The 20800-nt window shown below is 46.3% G+C and overlaps 1 protein-coding gene across 1 annotated transcript in view; it reads left to right on the top strand.

Moving 5' to 3' along the window:
- Positions 1 to 919: 919 nt before the first annotated feature.
- npr2 (natriuretic peptide receptor 2) overlaps positions 920 to 20800 on the top strand; it is a 163054-nt gene continuing 143173 nt past the window's right edge. The window contains exons 1-3 of the mRNA XM_078222101.1: positions 920 to 2084; positions 3444 to 3643; positions 4410 to 4523. Of these exons, the coding sequence (XP_078078227.1) occupies positions 1385 to 2084; positions 3444 to 3643; positions 4410 to 4523 (1014 nt within the window). The 5' untranslated portion in view covers positions 920 to 1384. The remainder of the gene's footprint in view (positions 2085 to 3443; positions 3644 to 4409; positions 4524 to 20800) is intronic.

Here is a 20800-nt window from a genome sequence, read left to right as displayed (position 1 = left end):
CAATCCCTCACCCATTGCAAAGTTAACTTACTCAAACACCGTTTCAACGTTGTCATTTTAAACACAGCTGGTGGATGGCATTCTGCTCCCGTTAAATAAATCCAATTTGAAAGCGATGTATCGGTGAGGTTATACATGCGTTCACATTCGTTCTGCTCAAGCGTCCGCCGGTCTCCACGCTGTCCGGGGAGAATTCGCCGGCTCTCCGTGCCCATGAATTGGTGGCAAACTTTCCAAAAGGCCAGTAGACCTGATGTATCCCTTATCCCTGCGGGACATGTCTCCTACCTTAAGTTGCTTGGCCTTCAACCGGACCGGTCTGAGACGACAACAAGAACAATTTTAGAGACACAAAGGTTAGGCGTTTAGCTTTGCATTAATCCTGCACTTTGTGAGTGTGAGGAAAGCGGGAAGCTGACCGTCTCCGGATCACCCGGTGGGTGGGAAGGAGCAGGAAGCGTGGCTCGGTAGTTGTCTGGTGGGGGGGGGGGGGGGGTTCCAGCAAAGCTGCCTATCTAAGCAGCAACGGTGAGAGAGAGAGTGGAAGTGTCTGAACCAGAATAGTCCCCAGCTTCTAGTTCCAAACAACCCTCCCCGAAGCTCTCCAGCGATTTCTCGATAAGAGTGGCTTTTGGAAATCCACAGACGAGGGTAAATGGGAAACAATGAGGCAAGCGGGCAGCGAGTGCAGCAACTCATTCATTCTTTTCACAGATTGGAGCATCAGTGGCCTCGCCGCGGTGTTTTGAATGGGCAAAGGTACACGGTGTGGTTTTACTCTGCCAGATGGCGCTTTAGTCCCTGGCTGTGGTGAATGGCTTTTGCCTCTGTGGCTGACGTGCTGAGGAAGGGGGGCTGAACCACACACACACACACACACACACAAGTGGAGGCCAGCTATGGCCATTACTGAGGTGGGGAGGGCTTGCCGTTCCCTTAAACGATCCAGGGACGGGGCTCCAAAGCAGAGATGAATGGAGCGGCACTGGTCAAATGTCACCCAGCCTGGAGAGGGCGGAGCAGGAGAATGAGGGGAAGCCTCGTGAGTGCGGTCTGAGGAGTGGGAGTGTGTGTGTGTGGAGGGGGTGCGGGGTGGATGGAGAGAGGAGGGGAGGAGGAGGGGGAAAAAGAGCTGCTGATGACTGAGAGAGGAAAACAAGAAGGGGAGCGAGCTGGAGAGAGAAGAGGAAAAGCACATGTCTAGCTGCGCGTCTGGTCAATTTCCCCACTTTCTGGTCAGTTTCAACAACCCTTGGGTCAGTTTCTCTCCTGGTGTCTGCGTCGAAAACATAAGTGGGGAGGGAGGGGGGAGAGAAAAGGGGGAGGATTTTAAAGGGAATCGGACAGGTTGCATGGTAACATACTTGCTGGTGGTCTCTGAGCCATGGAGCTGGGATGTTTCTTTCTGTTTTTCTACTTGGCCAGCAGCCCGGGCCGCTCGCAAAGCCCCCCTGAAAACATCAACATGGCCATCGTGCTGCCCCACAACAACACCAGCTACGCCTGGGCTTGGCCCCGGGTGGGACCCGCCATCCAGCTGGCCATCGAGAGGATTAACCGAAACGGGACGCTGCTGAGCCACTGCGTCCTCACCTACAAGTTCAAGAGCAGCGAGGTGAACGGCCAGTGCGCCGACTCGCTCGCCCCGCTGCACGCCGTGGACCTGAAGCTGGAGGACGACCCCGACGTCTTCGTGGGTCCCGGCTGCATCTACACCAGCGCCCCGGTGGCCCGGTTCGCCAGCCACTGGAACCTGCCGCTGGTCACCGCCGGCGCCTCGGCTTTCGGCTTCGCCACCACCGGCGACTACAGCACGGTGATCCGCACCGGGCCCGCCTACAACAAGCTGGGCCACTTCGCCGCTCACATCCACGAAACCTTCAACTGGACCTCCAGGGCGGTCATGGTCTATCTGGACATCAAGACGGATGACCGGCCCTTTTTCTTCCTGTCCGAGGGGATCTACACCATTCTACAGGAAGAGTTTGCCAACCTGACCATCGTAGGGAAAGGCTTCGAGAACAATGAGTTGGATCAGGCGACCCTCATTGAGATCATCCTGTTTATCAAAGACAACGCACGGAGTAAGTGGAAGCCCACCTTCTTCTGGGAATGTGGCGATAGTAACATTGCTTTGGTGTTGTTAGGCTCTGTCATATACCTGAGAGCAGTCTTGCCCCCACTTCTTGCCCAATTCCCCCCCTTCCCCCAAGATAGCCCAATCTTCAGAGGGAGCAAATTCTCTCATGCTTTCCTAGCCGAGCGCGGAGGCTGCATGCTATCCGTTCACGGCGGATAATCGGGCTCTCCTTTTTAAGGCAAAAATACTTTTGGAACCTGAACATGTTGGGAGAAACTCAGCAGGTCTGACAGTATCTATGGAGAGAGAATAGAGCCAAACGAAGGGTCATCCTGACTCGAAACGTTCACTTTATTCTCTCTCCACAGATGCTGTCAGACCTGCTGAGATTCGCCAGCATTTTCTGCTTTTGTTTTCCTTTATTTTTATTCATTGGGGAGAAAATAAATGGTTATTTGATTTGAGTCCTGTTATCCTGCGAGCCATTTCGCCCAACGCTTTTTGAGGTGAGCTGAATCCCTTTTCCCGGCCGTTGAGAGAGAAAGTTGGGGGGAGAGGGGGATAGAGATTTTTAAGGACTTGCCTGGGTGCGGGATAAATTATCGCCGAGAGTTTAGCGCAATGTTGCCGCTTTAATCGGGGAAAGAATGTCCTCTCGGTATGTCACACCCAATAACCTTTATGGTGACAAGCTGGAACACCTTGTCCGGTGCGAGACACATCTGTAACACATCTGCCCAGTTTTAACTGCCCCGTACAGCACCCAGTTTAAACAAGGGGAAATTCACCTTTTGAGGGGGCAGGGGTTGTAACACAACTGAACAGTGTGATAATTGGAAAGTGTGGGTTAATTAGTGATGTGTGAAATTGACCCAAAAAGCTGCGGGACTTATTCAACTCTGAGAACCTAAGCAGGTGTGTGTGTGTCTTTTTTTTGTATTGGACGTGGAAGCGAAATTATCTGCGATTTTGTGAGCATGAATACAAAATTGCACACACACACACACACGGCTAGTTTTAACCCACTGGCAGCAATGAACAGCCAAGGGCACAACTCTAACATCGATGGCATTAGGGCAAAACAGCGGCTCTTCACCAGAGTGTGGCTTCTCCTGCTGCCCGTGGCGGCAATCTCTGCTCTCTAACTGACCACTAAACCATTGAGTTGTATTCGTTTTCAAATTCTGATGTGAAATACAATACCTGGGGTGGTGTGGGAGGGAGGGAGGTGGGATATTTTCGCTCCCAATCGATGCTGTCACTGAAGCGGCGGTGAATGATCACCATTACTCAACCGGGGCTTGTTGCTTTATCCACAAGTGACTGTTGCATTTACACCCATGTTTTTCCCATTTTCTTCCAGTTGCGTATCTCTGTTTCCCCTTCGAGAACTTTCGCCAGATTATGTTCTACGCGCAGAAAGAAGGGATGACGCGGGGAGACTATGTATTTTTCTACTTGGACGTGTTTGCAGAAAGCCTGAAGATGAATTCACCGACAGAGTCCTACAGACCCTGGAAGATGAACCACAGCAACGAGCCCATCCTCAAGGAAGCTTTCAAAGTACACTCATTTCTTTCAAGCCGTTTCAAACCATCTAGGAGATAGTTTGTCTGTGTACAGTTTATATCTATAAACAGCCGAGAGGCAGAACTATCCTGTAGTTTGTACAGGACTGTGTCGGGGTTATGAGCAGGAATAAGCCATTCGACCCGTCCAACCTACCCATTCAATTGCATCCTGCCTGATCTCTACTCTAATGCCATTTATCCGCCTTCAATTCCTATTTCTGGACACTCTTATGTAATAATAAAAAAATCGATTGCGCCCAAGCATCAAGAAATAGTGAGAATTAAATAGCACTGTGTATGGAAGTGCTGGAAAATGGGATTAGAATCAATAGTTGCTTGCGGCCGGCGCAGACACAATGGGCCAAAAGGTTCTGCGACTCTATGAATACGGGGGTTGGTTTCTTCCGGCACTGATAAAGCGCCATGAACATTATCACTATCTTTAATGGCCTCACCGCCATTCAGAAGAAACCTACTTGCAATTCACAAAAAAAAATCCTTCGTATTTTGTTCCAATCCTCCCTCAGGCCACCCCGCGCGGGGAAAAATAAAGTAAATGACATTAGAAGTTGCACCAAATGCTGACACTCTCGGCTGTTTTTTTTAAAAATGATGCTGGTTTCTTGGTTGCATTGTGAAAGGTGCTTGAGCTTCCCCAGAGCATAGCGGCACCTTCATCACACACACACACACACAGTTGGAGAATGTAGAATGAGCACAGGCTAATTTAGATGTTGCTGCTCTTTTTGTTTCCTCAGTCGGTGATGATCATTACTAACCGGCAGCCAGAGGAACCCGAATATTTCGAGTTTCAAGAAGAGTTGCGGACAAGAGCCAAAAACCTATCGAGCGCCGATCTGGCCAACACTCTGGTAAGTAAGCGCCTGCTGGAATACAGGATTGGGAGCAGAAAGTTTTAGGCGACCCTCATTGATCGCAGATGCGATTAATTCGTTAGGCAGACAGATAGACAAATCGATGGAGCAGCAGCTAGATTGATAGTAGGAAACTCACAAGAACGATGCTTTTTACTCATTCCCCTTACACTGAGGGCAGTGACTAAATGAGTTTGGAGGTTAGATCCTGTCAGTTACCCGGACACAGGGGAGAGCGTGCAAACACTGGACCTAGTTCATCTTTCATTTAAACACGTGATAAACACATTTCAGACACGTTCGTTTACTTTTCACTGACCCAGTGACCTGTGTAGCAGATTGGTGTACTGTTGTTTTGAAAGGTCTGTATTATTGCCATATGCGGCAGGAGTTGGAAAAACAGAAAGCGCTCCAGATGACCCGCTGGAACCAACATAACTGCTAATGGTTTACCCAGACCTTCATTTCTCCCGCTGAAATGACGGTTCCTGCAGGAGGCTTAGCAATAACAGATCCACAGGGTAAATAGAACTCAAATAACAGCATGGATGCCATAGCATTTTGGGCCCTAATCCAAATGTAATTTTCCAATTATTGTTACATTTCTACATAACTCAGATTAACATTTTGGTACGCGCATCATGTCAAAAAAAGTGAACATTAATATCGGCAATCGCAACTGTAAAGGCTGACCTTTTTATGTCGATTGCTGTGAGGATTTGATTGATTTTGGCTCCAGCGAAATGATTATTGTTGTAAACGTTTTCCCGTTCCAAATTTGGATTTTCATATAGGCTCGACTGTAGCCTTAAATTAATTTTGATTTCTGACTAGGATCATGTCATGAATGATTTACAACACCACATTTTACTACCAAATATATCATCATGTAACCCAAGGCATGCCGGAGAACATGATCATTTACTTTGGTGAATTTGGATATTATGGTTCAATTAAGGGATTGGACAGTGCTCTGAAATGGACTCTGAGTGTCTTCTATTTTATCTCAGCAAATTGATTTCGCATATTTTCCATACTTTGCAGCAGAATGTTTGTTTGTGGTGAGCAGAGGAACCGTAATATGAAATTAAAATAATCACATGACCTTTATCTCGGGTCCAATGTCATCTATACCTTTATTACTGTATGTCTGCTCAAGAATGTGAAGCTTTAGCAGGTTATAAGTTTGCGCACAAGAACAGCAGCTTGGAGTAGATTTTTTCTTTGTTTCTAATGATATTTTTATTCATTCGTGTGACATGGACATCGCTGGCTGGCTAGCATTTATTGCCCATCCCTAATTGCCTAAGGGCAGTTGAGAGAGTCAACCACATTTCTGTGGCTCTGGAGATACATGTAGCCCAGACCAGGGAAGGATGGCAGATTTCCTCCCTGAAAGAACAGAGAACAAAAAGAACAAAGAACAGTACAGTACAGGAAACAGGCCCTTCGGCCCTCCAAGCCTGTGCCGCTCATTGGTCCAACTAGACCATTCGTTTGTAACCCTCCATTCCCAGACTGCTCATGTGACTATCCAGGTAAGTCTTAAACGATGCCAGTGTGTCTGCCTCCACTACCCTACTTGGCAGCGCATTCCAGGCCCCCACCACTCTCTGTGTAAAATACCTCCCTCTGATATCTGAGTTATACCTCACCACTCTCACCTTGAGCCCGTGACCCCTCGTGATCGTCACCTCCGAACTGGGAAAAAGCTTCCCACTGTTCACCCTATCTATACCCTTCATAATTTTGTACACCTCTATTAGATCTCCCTTCATTCTCTGTCTTTCCAGGGAGAACAAGCCCAGTTTACCCAACCTCTCCTCATAGCTAAGACCCTCCATACCAAGCAACATCCTGGTAAACCTTCTCTGCACTCTCTCTAAAGCCTCCACGTCCTTCTGGTAGTGCGGCGACCAGAACTGGATGCAGTACTCCAAATGTGGCCTAACCAGTGTTCTATACAGCTGCAACATCAGACTCCAGCTTTTATACTCTATACCCCGTCCTATAAAGGCAAGCATACCATATGCCTTCTTCACCACCTTCTCCACCTGTGCTGCCACCTTCAAGGATTTGTGGACTTGCACACCTAGGTCCCTCTGTGTTTCTATACTCTTTATGGCTCTGCCATTTATTGTATAACTCCCCCTTACATTAGTTCTTCCAAAATGCATCACTACGCATTTATCCGGATTAAATTCCATCTGCCATTTCTCCGCCCAATTTTCCAGCCTATCTATATTCTGCTGTATTGTCCGACAATGTTCATCACTATCCGCAAGTCCAGCCATCTTCGTGTCATCCGCAAACTAGTGAACCAGATGGGTTTTTCCAACAATCGACAATGGTTTCAAGATCATCAGTAGATTCGTAATTCCAGATTTTTTTTTACTGAATTCAAATTCCACCATCTGCCATGGCCAGATTCAAACCCAGGTCCCCAGAACATTAGCTGAGTTTCTGGACTAATAGCTTAGCAATAATACCATTCAGCCATTGCTTCCCTTATATAAGCTGCTGCAAATTCCTATCACAACTTAGTGTATTCATAACTCCTCAATCTAATGCTTTGTATTTTGATATTAGCCAATCATACATAATGGAGAATGATGCTGCCAAACCTGTGATGTGATGTCTGGTTCCTCCGCCTAAATATCACATTCAGCCACTTATCATGTCCAATAAAATAAACTTTAATACCAAAGATAAATGAACAATATGCAAAATTGTGTATGCTATTTAACAAAGCAAATGCAAGTGAGTTAAGTGAGTTAAAACAATTTCACAGTCAAATATTTTTGGAAATTGCTTAAGTTTTCTCCTTTCAGTTTATTGGAGCATTTAGACTATCCAAATGGATCACAATGCCATATATAAGAATTCTACATTCCCAGTCAATGTCTAATGGAATCTTACGCCTCCTCCAACATGTAATCCCACATTAGCCATCACAGCTGCTACACAGAAACCGGTGAGCTCATGTTATTAGTCATTGCCATGAGCTATTGCTCCCTGGTATTTAATAGGTAAACCATGTGCAGCTAGTGTGATGCACTATTTGCTTATCAAACACACATTCCAGCTGACCTGTGCAGTTTATGATACATGGTGGCAGAGTTTTTCATGCAGACACAAAGAAAAATATTCTACATCAGATATACTGGGCCGCGTGATATTGGCACACCTTTCAACAGGAAGTAGATTACATATAAAATAATGAAATTATTGCCGAGTACTTTACCAATTTGCTGCAACTTTTGGTAACCTGTTGGAAAACATAAAACAATTTAAAGTTGAATATTTGGAATGCATGGTGGTACAGTGGTTAGCACTGCTGCTTCACAGCGCCAGGGACCCGGGTTTGATTCCCGGCTTGGGACTGTGCGGAATCTGCACATTCACCCTGTGTCTGCGTGGGTTTCCTCCGGGTGCTCCGGTTTCCTCCCACAGTCTGAAAGATGCGCTGGTTAAGTGCATTGTTCATCTAAATTCTCCCTCAGTCTACCAGAACAGGTGCCGGAGTGTGGCAACTGGGGGATTTTCACAGTGACTTCATTGCAGTGTTACTTGTGACTAATAAATAAACTTAATACCTGATTTTTTTTTGTTTCCTAAAATGTTGTTGTCATTAACTTCTGGAATATTCTTGTGGCCAATCATCTTCTTACTCGGTTAAATCTATAATGCATTGCATCAGGCTCTATTCATACTTAGAATTTGTATATTTGTATAAAAATAACACAACAAACATGGCTGACTGAACTATGAAAGATGCCCTGGAGAGAATATTTGTGCTATAAGATTCACCTCCAGATAATTTGGGTAAATTTTATGCATCTAGATAGATGTTAAATAAATTATTCTTTTAATTCATCAAATATCACTTTCAAAAGTAACAAAATTAAGGTATATGATCACTTCCACAAAAGTACCAAGAGGTTACTTTCATTCATTCCCTGCCCAGAAGCAGGTATTTGCCCAGTGTCTGCTGGTGCTTCATCCGGAGCCACTTTCATCTCTGTTGATTTGCCATTACCTTCCACTCTCAGGGCCAGGACATGGAGGGTAGTCCCAAAGTCTGCCTCAGCCAGAATGAAAATCGAGTCCACACTATCGGTGTTAATCTGAACTATATGCTCGCCTTCTAGTCAATTGAACTAAGCAGCCCCTCAAATGCTATAAGCCTAAAAATTAGTATTTGAAATAATTGTGTACGAGCACACAACATATTAAAAATAAGTAGGTAACACTGTGATTAAAACAATGGATAGAGAACAATATTATGAATATATTACATGCATGAAATATTATAAACATTTTCAGATTAAGGTGAGTTGTTAATTTATTTGGATTTAAAATGGCACTCAAAGCTCATCCCTATTAGATACACAGATATAGTTATTGCTGCAAAATGGTGAATGAATTACAATCAATGTCAATAGGTTTAAGAAAGTGGAGTCAAATCTTATAGAAATAAAATTATGCTCCGTTGTTTTGAGATGGATTTTCCACAGAACAGCATCCTGCATGAATGCTATTGGCAGCTCCTGAGAGATGAAATGTGGGCTAATAAATGCTTCTATTTAGTACAATAATAAATCAACTAGAAGATAAATAATCTACATCTAAACAAATGCATTGTCTTCCAGTGGTGGTCATCTATTGTTATTTGTTTTACTACTTGCATTGGATTTTACTGGATTGAATGGCCAACATTCCTCAGTTTTATTTTTTAACGAGCTAACATCATTCTGCACTTAATCAACAGATAGTCTGTAAAAGCAAAATACTGCAGATGCTGGAAATCTGAAATAAAATCAGAAAGTGCTGCAAAAACTCAGCAGGTCTGGAGGGCGGCACGGTGGCACAGTGATTAGCACTGCTGCTTCACGATGTCAGGGACCCTGGTTCGATTCCCAGCTTGGGAATCTGTGAGGAGTCTGCACGTTCTCCCCATGTCTGCGTGGGTTTCCTCCGGATGCCCCAGTTTCCTTCCACAGTCCGAATGACGTGCTGGTTAGGCATATTGGCCATGCCAAATTCTTCCTCAGTGTATCCAAACAGCCGCTGGAGTGTGGCGACTAGGGGATTTTCACAGTAACTTCACTGCAGCGTGAATGCAAGCCTACTTGCGACACTAATAAATAAACTGAAAATAAATCTGTGGAGAGCAAGACAGAGTTAATCCAGTCCAGTATGATTATTCTTCAGAAGCTGAAGAATGCTCATATTTGGCTTGAAACGTTAACTATATTTTTATCTCAAGATGCTGCCAGACCTGATGATTTGTTCGTACTGGGGACCATGACATGTCGTAATCGACTTTTCCTCTTGCATTTTTGTAACTTGACTGTTCACTTAGGAAAAAGAGCAAACAGCACAGTATTTATCTTTTCATAAATCACATTATTGTGTTTACTTTTCAAAAAAGACTAACATTGCAATTCATTCGTTGTGTGGCACCATTTTTCAAGCTGTTAACCTTTTAGTTATTGTGGTTACATTAACTGCATTCCATATTGTAACGTGTTTTGTGACAGTTTCCTGTATTTCTGAAAACCACTAGGGGACGATCCTCCCAGCCCACTGCGCTGCTAAAGCCGGGAGACTCAAGCGGAGGCCGTGTAGCTGGCTTCCCGCTGGGCATCGTGGCCTCCACGCATCTCCGGCCGTTGGATTTCTGGCCTATCTGCTCCACACCGGAAATTGGCACGGAGTTGAATAAATTATTATAATGAGGATTTAAATACCAGTAGTGGGCCCGCGACTGAAGTCTCCGGGCCGCTAGAGTTCCCCTCCCCAACAACCCCCCCCCCCCCCCCCCCCCCCCCGCCGCCAGGAGTGTTTCACTCCAGCGGGTTTTACAACAGCTCCCCACTAGCAGGGAGCTGGCAGCCCAATCCCACTGGAGTGAAGGGGGCCATGGAGGCACCCCAGGAACTCAGGGCTAAGAGGGGTGCCCCCTAGGCATTTGCGAGCCTAGCCCCCGGCACTGCCCACCAGGTATCGGGCAGTGCCAAGTAGGCAGAGCCAGAGGGGGGCAGGGCCTAATTGGGGGGTGGGGGGGTGGAGATCATTAGGGGGCAGGGGTCCCACTGCCGCTCTGCACTTTGGGATCAGTGATAGGGGGAGAGAGGCCAGCAATCGGGCAAGCCAACGGGGTGGGGGAGTGGGTCAGCCTGCCAGGGATTGGGACTGCAGGAGAGGGGCAGGGTTGGGACTGCAGTTGGAGGATGGATGCGTCAGGGCTGCCGATGGAGGGAATCGAGAGATCAGGAGATCTGGACTGTCGGGGGGGAGATCGAGGACTGCTGGGGGGGGGGGGGGGGGGGGGGGGGAAGGGGAGATAGAGGGGGTGGTTGGGTGTGGTGTTGGGGCTGACCCGGACATTTCCACAAGGCCAGTGATCGAGAGGGGGGGGCGGGGGTGGGGAGGGGGGTGGGGGTGCTCTGCAAGTCAGCGTTGTGGGGTTGCAGGTCTGGCTCGCGATCAAGCTGGCCAGCAATCGGAAGGCCAGCATTGCGGGGCTACTGTGTATGCGCCGATCTCTGCCATGACAGATCGGCGCATGTGCAGTGGCCCTCTCGGAGCCAGCCTCTTCAGCAGGAATAGGCACACCCACAGATTTTTAGTGAGAATCACGCCAGTGCACTCTGCAATGCGCATAGTGTGGGGGGTTCATTTTGAAAATCCCACTGAGAAAAACAGTGAGATTTACTTCAGTTTTTATGCAAATTCGACACTTAGAATTTTTTTGGAGAACCCCACCCTTAATTTTTTTTCCAAATGAAAGATGATTAAGGATTTCATGTTAGGCCTTCACTGCATGTTACATTTATTCTCCAATTAGTTACTAGGGGCCAGATATTCCAGTTGTGCCTACCCCAAGACCAGAAATTTCCACTCGAGTTTAATGGATGTTCCGTCAAATTTTCTGTCCTGCCTGTGACGATTTCTGTAGTGGGCGGGACCAGAAAACTGATCCCCAAACCTTAAATGTACCTGTTCAGATAGATGTAACAGTCTGTTGGACCTCCAGTGCATTTTATACCTTTACTCTTTACTCTTTACTCTAAATCATATTTATGCTTCCAGAGATAGCTACATCAGCCCACTTTCTGAAAGCACTCAAGAAGTGTCGGCCAAGATTTTAGACACCTCTTATAGTGTGCGGATGTGATTCATAACCCACTGCAGAACTCAAATGTTGGCAGCTGAGGATTGTACTCTAGAGTTATAATTCTTTGACCATTAACACAGCACAGTCTGGCCTTATTTAATTCAAGTAATGGGTTGGTTAAATAATTTTTCCATGCCAGGACATCTGGGCATGAACAGGGATAGAGTCATAGAGTCATAGAGGTTTACAGCATGGAACAGGCCCTTTGGCCCAACTTATCCATGCCGCCCCTTTTTTAAACCCCTAAGCTAGTCCCAGTTGCCCACGCTTGGCCCATATCCCTCTGTACCCATCTTACCCATGTAACTGTCTAAACCCTTTTTAAAAGACAAAATTGTACCTGCCTCCACTACTACCTCTGGCAGCTCGTTCCAGACACTCACCACCCTCTGTGTGAAAAAAGTGCCCCTCTGGATGCTTTTGTATCTCTCTCCTCTCACCTTAAACCTATGCCCTCTAGTTTTAGACTCTCCTACCTTTGGGAAAAGATATTGGCTATCTCGCTGATCTATGCCCCTCATTATTTTATAGACCTCTATAAGATCACCCCTCAGCCTCCTACGCTCCAGAGAAAAAAGTCCTAGGCTATCTAGCCTCTCCTTATAACTCAAACCATCAAGTTCCGGTAGCATCCTAGTAATTTTTTTCTGCACTCTTTCTAGTTTAATAATATCCTTTCTATAATAGGGTGACCAGAACCATACACAGCATTCCAAGTGTGGCCTTACCAATGTCTTGTACAACTTCAACAAGATGTCCCAACTCCTGTATTCAATGTTCTGACCAATGAAACAAAGCATGCTGAATGCCTTCTTCACCATTCTGTCCACCTGTGATTCCACTTTCCAGGAGCTATGAACCTGTACCCCTAGATCTCTTCATTCTAAAACTCTCCCCAACGCCCTAACATTAACCGAGTAAGTCCTGCCCTGGTTCAATCTACCAAAATGCATCACCTCGCATTTATCTAAATTAAACTCCATCTGCCATTCGTCAGCCCACTGGCCCAATTGACCAAGATCCTAGATAACCTTCTTCACTGTCCACTATGCCACCAATCTTGGTGTCATCTGCAAACTCACTAACCATGCCTCCTATATTCCCATCTAAATCATTGATATAAATGACAAATAACAGTGGATCCACCTCCCTCAGATCCCTGAGGCACACCGCTGGTCACAGGCCTCCAGTTTGAAAAACAACCCTCTGCAACCACCCTGTCTTCTGTCATTAAGCCTATTCTGTATCCATTTAGCTACCCCAGCCTGGATCCCGTGAGACCATGCGGTACCTTGTCAAAGGCCTTACTAAAGTCCATGTAGACAACATCAACTGCACTGCCCCCATCTACCTTCTTGGTTACCCATTCAAAAAACTCAGGTAAATTTGTGAGACATGATTTTCCACTCACAAAGCCATGCTGACTGTCCCTAATCAGTCCTCGTGTCTCTAAATGCCTGTAGATCCTGTCTCTCAAAATACCTTCTAACAACTTATCCACTACGGATGTGAGGCTCATCGGCCTGTAGTTCCCAGGCTTTTCCCTGCAGCCCTTCTTAAACAAAGGCACAACATTTGCCACCCTCCAATCTTCAGGCACCTCACCCGTGACTATCAATGATTCAAATATCACTGCGAAGGGACCCAAAATTTCCTCCCTAGCCTCCCACAATGTCCTGGGATACACTTTATCAGGTCCCGGGGATTTATCTACCTTGATGCGCTTTAAGACTTCCAGCATCTCCTCTTTTATATGTACGTTCCTCAAAACATCACTATTTATTTCCCCAAGCACACTGACATCCATGCCTTTCTCAACAGTAAATACTGACGAGAAATATTCATTTAGGATCTCACCTATCTCTTGTGGATCCGCACATAGATGACCTTCTTGATCCTTAAGAGGCCCTACTCTCGCCCTTGTTACTCTTTTGACCTTTATGTATTTGTAGAAGCTCCTTGGATTCTCCTTTGCCTTATCTGCCAAAACAATCTCGTGTCCCCTTTTTGCCCTCCTGATTTCTCTCTTAACTGTACTCCTACACCCTCTATACTCTTCAAGGGATCCACTTGATCCCAGTTGCCGATACATGTCATGTGCCTCCTTCTTCTTCTTGACCAGGGCCTCAATATCCCGAGTCATCCAGGGTTCCCTATTTTGACCAGCCTTGCCCTTCACTGTAAGAGGAATCTGCTTACCCTGAACCTTGGTTAACACACTTTTGAAAGCCTCCCACTTACCAGACATCCCTTTGCCTCCCCACAGACTCCCCCAGTTACCTTTTGAAAATTCTTGCCTGATACCATCAAAATTGGCCTTGTCCCAATTTAGAATTTTAACTTTTGGGCCAGACCTATCATTCTCCATAGCTATGGAATTATGGTCGCTGATCCCAAAGTGATCCCTCGCTAACACTTCTGTCAACTGCCCTTCCTTATTTCCCAAGAGGAGGTCAAGTTTTGCCCCCTCTCTAGTCGGGCCATCCACATACTGAATGAGGAATTTCTCCTGAATACATTCAACAAATTTCTCTCCTTCCAAGTCTCTAATACTATGGCTGTTCCAATCAATGTTGGGAAAGTTAAAATTCCCTACTATTACCACCCTATTTTTCTTGGAGCTATCTGTAATCCCCTTACATATTTGCTCCTCAATTTCTCGCTGACTATTTGGGGGCCCATAGTATAACCCTTTCAAAGTGATTTCCCCTTCTTATTTCTTAGTTCTACCCATATAGACTCAGTGGGCGAACCCTTGGGTATATCCCCTCTCAGTACTGCCGTGCTGTTTTCCTTAATCAAAAGTGCAACTCCCGCTTCTCTCTTACCTCCTGTTCTATCTTTCCAAAGCATCTGGAACCCTGGAATATTGAGCTGCCAGCTTTGTCCCCCCCTTAGCCATGTTTCAGTAATTGCTATAATATCCCAGTCCCATGTACCCATCCATGCCCTGAGTTCATCTGCCTTGCCCGTGAGGTCTCTTGCATTGAAATAAATGCAATTTAATGTGCTCTCTTTAACTTCTGTGCTGTCCTTAACCTTCTCTTCTGTCCCCCTATTGCTTTGGGTCCCACCCCCCTGCCAAACATGTTTAAACCCTCCCTGTGAAAATATTCTTAATTCATGGTTCAAATAAATATGAAGGCTTAGAGTTTTACATTGGGTTCTGCTGGTTCTCTTAACAAAATTCACCCAGAAGTGGTGATACCAGAACAAATGATGACCAAAGTTTAAGCAGAATTACATTCAGTAGAAGTCAAGTTTCCGCTAAAGGTCTGCACTGATTAAAAAAAAACAGTGCTGACAACTGGCCACACCCACAAAAGTGGTCACGCCCCCAGATCAAATGAATCATCATTGGGCATTTTTGCTAATTGGAGCTTTTCGAGGAGGTGTTAAAAATGAAGCTGTTCTTTAGACACAAGGGCACCAATATACATATTTTAAAAGCTACTCATTTAATTTATTACACTTTTTATATTTACCAAGACACTGACTAGCACTAAACACAGTAAGAAGTTTAACAACACCAGGTTAAAGTCCAACAGGTTTATTTGGTAGCAAAAGCCACACAAGCTTTCGAGGCTCTAAGCCCCTTCTTCAGGTGAGTGGGAATTCTGTTCACAAACAGAACTTATAAAGACACAGACTCAATTTACATGAATAATGGTTGGAATGCGAATACTTACAACTAATCCAGTCTTTAAGAAACAAAACAATGGGAGTGGAGAGAGCATCAAGACAGGCTAAAAAGATGTGTATTGTCTCCAGACAAGACAGCCAGTGAAACTCTGCAGGTCCACGCAACTGTGGGAGTTACAAATAGTGTGACATGAACCCAATATCCCGGTTGAGGCCGTCCTTGTGTGTGCGGAACTTGGCTATCAGTTTCTGCTCAGCGACTCTGCGCTGTCGTGTGTCGCGAAGGCCGCCTTGGAGAACGCTTACCCGAATATCAGAGGCCGAATGCCCGTGACCGCTGAAGTGCTCCCCAACAGGAAGAGAACAGTCTTGCCTGGTGATTGTCGAGCGGTGTTCATTCATCCGTTGTCGCAGCGTCTGCATAGTTTCCCCAATGTACCATGCCTCGGGACATCCTTTCTTGCAGCGTATCAGGTAGACAACGTTGGCCGAGTTGCAAGAGTATGTACCGTGTACCTGGTGGATGGTGTTCTCACGTGAGATGATGGCATCTGTGTCGATGATCCGGCACGTCTTGCAGAGGTTGCTGTGGCAGGGTTGTGTGGTGTCTTGGTCACTGTTCTCCTGAAGGCTGGGTAGTTTGCTGCGGACAATGGTCTGTTTGAGGTTGTGCGGTTGTTTGAAGGCAAGAAGTGGGGGTGTGGGGATGGCCTTGGCGAGATGTTCGTCTTCATCAATGACATGTTGAAGGCTCCGGAGGAGATGCCGTAGCTTCTCCGCTCCGGGGAAGTACTGGACAACGAAGGGTACTCTGTCCACTGTGTCCCGTGTTTGTCTTCTGAGGAGGTCGGTGCGGTTTTTCGCTGTGGCGCGTTGGAACTGTTGATCAATGAGTCTAGCGCCATATCCTGTTCTTATGAGGGCATCTTTCAGCGTCTGGAGGACACCACACAACCCTGCCACAGCAACCTCTGCAAGACGTGCCGGATCATCGACACAGATGCCATCATCTCACGTGAGAACACCATCCACCAGGTACACGGTACATACTCTTGCAACTCGGCCAACGTTGTCTACCTGATACGCTGCAAGAAAGGATGTCCCGAGGCATGGTACATTGGGGAAACTATGCAGACGCTGCGACAACGGATGAATGAACACCGCTCGACAATCACCAGGCAAGACTGTTCTCTTCCTGTTGGAGAGCACTTCAGCGGTCACGGGCATTCGGCCTCTGATATTCGGGTAAGCGTTCTCCAAGGCAGCCTTCGCGACACACGACAGCGCAGAGTCGCTGAGCAGAAACTGATAGCCAAGTTCCGCACACACAAGGACGGCCTCAACCGGGATATTGGGTTCATGTCACACTATTTGTAACTCCCACAGTTGCGTGGACCTGCAGAGTTTCACTGGCTGTCTTGTCTGGAGACAATACACATCTTTTTAGCCTGTCTTGATGCTCTCTCCACTCCCATTGTTTTGTTTCTTAAAGACTGGATTAGTTGTAAGTATTCGCATTCCAACCATTATTCATGTAAATTGAGTCTGTGTCTTTATAAGTTCTGTTTGTGAACAGAATTCCCACTCACCTGAAGAAGGGGCTTAGAGCCTCGAAAGCTTGTGTGGCTTTTGCTACCAAATAAACCTGTTGGACTTTAACCTGGTGTTGTTAAACTTCTTACTGTGTTTACCCCAGTCCAACGCCGGCATCTCCACATTAGCACTAAACATGCAGCAGGCAGTAAAAATGGCAATGGGTATGTTGGCTTTCATAGCCAGAGGATTCAAGTACAGGAGCAGGGATGTTTGATGCAATTATACAGGACCTTGTGAGACCACACCTGGAATATTGTGTGCAGTTTGGTCTCCTTATCTGAGGAAGAATGTTCTTGCTCTAGAGGGAGTGCAGAGAAGGTCAACCTGACTGATTCCTGGGATGGTAAGCCTGATGTATGAGGAGAAATTGACTCGGTTAGGATTGTATTCACTGGAGTTTAGAACAATAAGAGTGTTCTTAATGCAACCTATAAAATTCTAACAGGATTAGACAGAGTAGATGCAAGAAGGATGTTCCTGATGGTGGGGGAGTCCAGAACCAGGGGTCACAGTCTGATGGTACAGGATTTAGGATAGCGATGAAGAGAAATTTCTTCATCATGGGCGGCACGGTAGCACAGTGGTTAGCACTGCTGCTTCACAGCTCCAGGGACCTGGGTTCGATTCCCGGCTTGGGTCACTGTCCGTGTGGAGTTTGCATATTCTCCTCGTGTCTGCGTGGGTTTCCTCCGGGTGCTCCGGTTTCCTCCCACAGTCCAAAGATGAGCGGGTTAGGTTGATTGGCCATGCTAAAAAATTGCCCCTTAGTGTCCATAGGTTAGAGGGATTAGTGGGTAAATATGTCGGGATATGGGGTAGGGCCTGGGTGGGATTGTGGTCGGTGCAGACTCGATGGGCCAAATGGCCTCTTTCTGCACTGTAGGGTTTCTATGATTTCAAAAATTTCTTCACCCAGAGAGTGGTCAGCCTATGGAATTTGCTACCACAGAAAGCAGTTGAGGCCAAAACATTGAATGTTTTCAAGAAGCAGTTAGATATTGCACTTGGAGCGAAGGGATCAAAGGATACGGGGGGAAGGTGGGTTCAGGGTATTGAGTTGGACAATCAGCCCTCCCCTGCTCCTATTTTCTATGCTCCTATGACTACTTTCAATCAATATAATCAGCAAATTGCTCTGTGTAATCTTTTTAAAGTCATTGTCAATAATTTGGTTCCTCATACAGTGATAGGATAGCCAGTCGGCTTGAAATGCTTATTTTTGTGATAAACCCATTTTTCAGCTTCATTAGTTAAAATCTACCAGGTTACCACTCTAAAATACATCAGGCGATATTTTTTAAGCAAATAGTCAAAAAATAATCTTCTAAAATACTGTCTAATTGTGCGAGGTTATGGCAGATTTTCTGTTCAGATATATAGGGCCCTATTTTACCATTTTGACTCTAGATGCTGGGTGGATTTGAAACTGGGAGTGTTTCAGATCTGACTTTTAGACCCGTTCTGAGGCGCTCCCATATGCACTGTGCCTGCAAAAATATCAGCGAGTCCGAATCGCGCTGCATAAGCCTGTGGGCGGGGCTTAAAGCGCCCTAAACCTTGCAGCTCCGATTGGCACCTCCAACTGCGCATGCGCAGAAAATAAATGATAGAATGCTGCTCCCCTGCCACATCCCTCCCGGGCCGGATAATGCTTCCCCCTGACCCCCACAGACATTGCCCCACCTCCACAACATTACTGACCACTTTAGCCCCACCCCCTCTGCCACCCAGACTGATCGCGGCCCCTCCCCCTTCACCCCCACTGATCTCAGGCAGAGTGATTCACCCTCCCCCTTCCCCCCCATTGATCTCAGGAAGAGTGGCAGGGGACCCTCATTCCACCCCCTGATCTCAGGCAGAGTGGCAGCGGCGATCCCCCCCCCCCCAACCGATCTCAAGCAGAGTTCCTCACTAACTGGAGCACCCAAATCAAACTTGTATGGAGCATGTTTGTTTTGCGCCGATTTCCGGATGGATGAATGTGGTGGTAAAGGGGGGAAGTGCCGGTAAAGTTGGGTGTGCAGCCTATTAAGCCAATTTAAATGCATGCAAATACATTTAAATAGCGGTCGCGCCCTTTTGGGCGCGGTCCTGATCACGGCTATTTTTGGGCTTTGGTAAAAGGGGAACCAGCGCGGAGGCGAGCAGATCGCGCTACTCACCTCATGCCCGACTTTACCAAGTTTTTGCGTGAAAATCGGGCCCATAGAAGTTAATTCCAAACTAGTACAATATTGGGTACAATTTATTCTGAATCAGCAATTGCACCGAAGTAGAAACTCTGCCCCAAAGTTTCAATGTTGTACTTTATTCTCTTTTGGTGATGTTGGTGATTCTCAATAATCTTGACTTTGTCACACATATCGCTTGTCAGTTTAAATGGAGGGATTTTTGTCAAGTTGAAACTTAAGTAGTGTTCTCAAGGCAAAAGGAAAAAAAAGAATGAGGTGAATCAGGAGGCATTGCTTAGAAGCTTAGATGTTAAAAATTTGAAGAATAGAATGAAGAAAGTACAGAATGAGGAATGTGACCCTGTCTGCAAGGAGTCCTATCCTCAGCAAAAACTCAGAACATCACCTCTTTTGAGCCCAGAAGGGTGATTTGAGTTTGCAGAAGGAAGGAGTATTTTCTGTTTATTTTATGTTTGAAAGATGTCAACACCATTTCACACATACCTCCTTCCTGATAAGCTCCAAGAAATGTCAGCCCCATCAAAACTGAATGTTATGGCAATTTGCAAGACGTAACAGGCTACAAGATGAAGGCATGTAGAATCACCGGCATCAATGCATCCTTCCTTGATGAGTTCAACACATTTGAGAAAGAGGTCAGTGAGTGCACGCCCTCCGCTCCGGAAGCCTCAGCTGAACCCGTATCCAAGGTCACCATTGCAGGCGTCAGAGCCTTCCTGAAAGTCAATCCACGGAAAGCGACTGGCCCGGATGGGGTACCCGGACGAGCACTCAGATCCTACGCGGACCAGCTGGTGGGAGTATTCGCAGACATCTTCAACCTCTCTTTACAACAATCTGAGGATCCTATCTGCTTCAAGAAGATGATCCTTATACCAAAGAAAAGCCAGGCAGCGTACCTCAATGACTATCGTCCAGTGGCTCTGACATCCATCATTACGAAGTGCTTCGAAAGATAAGTCATGGCACGAATCAATTCCGGCCTCACAGATTGCCTGGATCCACTATATTGGACTATCGCTGCAACAGGTCCACAGCAGATGCCATCTCCGTGGCCCTTCGCTCAACCCTGGAACACCTGGATAACAAAGACAGCTATTGACTACAGCTCAGCCTTCAAAACCATTATTCCTGCAAAACTCATTTCCAAACTCTGTGGCCTGGGGCTCGGCTCCTCCCTCTGTGACTGGATCCAAGACTTCCTAACCCACAGATTGCAATCAGTAAGGATAGGCAACAACACCTCCTCCACGATCACCCTCAACACCAGTGCCCCACAAGGCTGTGTCCTCAGCCCCTTACTATACTCTCAGTTACTAACCCTTTATGTATCTTGCTGCTCCTCTCAAGCTGGAGGGCCTCTGATTGGCCTTCCAGCTTTGGGAATCCACCTACCATCCTTACTTGAATGCTGAACCTGTTTTCATGGCAATTAAGGGGACTCCTGCTCAAAATGCCAGAGAACAGTTGTTTCCCACTCAGGGGTGTGGTTTCAGGGCCCGGCCCCTGTTTCCCACTCGAAAATTAAACAACTATCTCAACATTTCTGGTCAATGGAAGGTCAACAGCTTGAAACTCAAACTCTGTTTTTCTCTCTCTACAGACACTGCCTGACCTGCTGAGCATTCCCAACATTTTCTGTTTTTATTTCAAACTTCCAT

Source organism: Mustelus asterias, chromosome 1, assembly GCF_964213995.1.
Source record: "Mustelus asterias chromosome 1, sMusAst1.hap1.1, whole genome shotgun sequence".
Taxonomy (NCBI): Eukaryota; Metazoa; Chordata; class Chondrichthyes; order Carcharhiniformes; family Triakidae; genus Mustelus; species Mustelus asterias.
The sequence above is the reverse complement of the archived record's forward strand: the minus strand, read 5'-3'. Positions and strand labels throughout refer to the sequence as shown.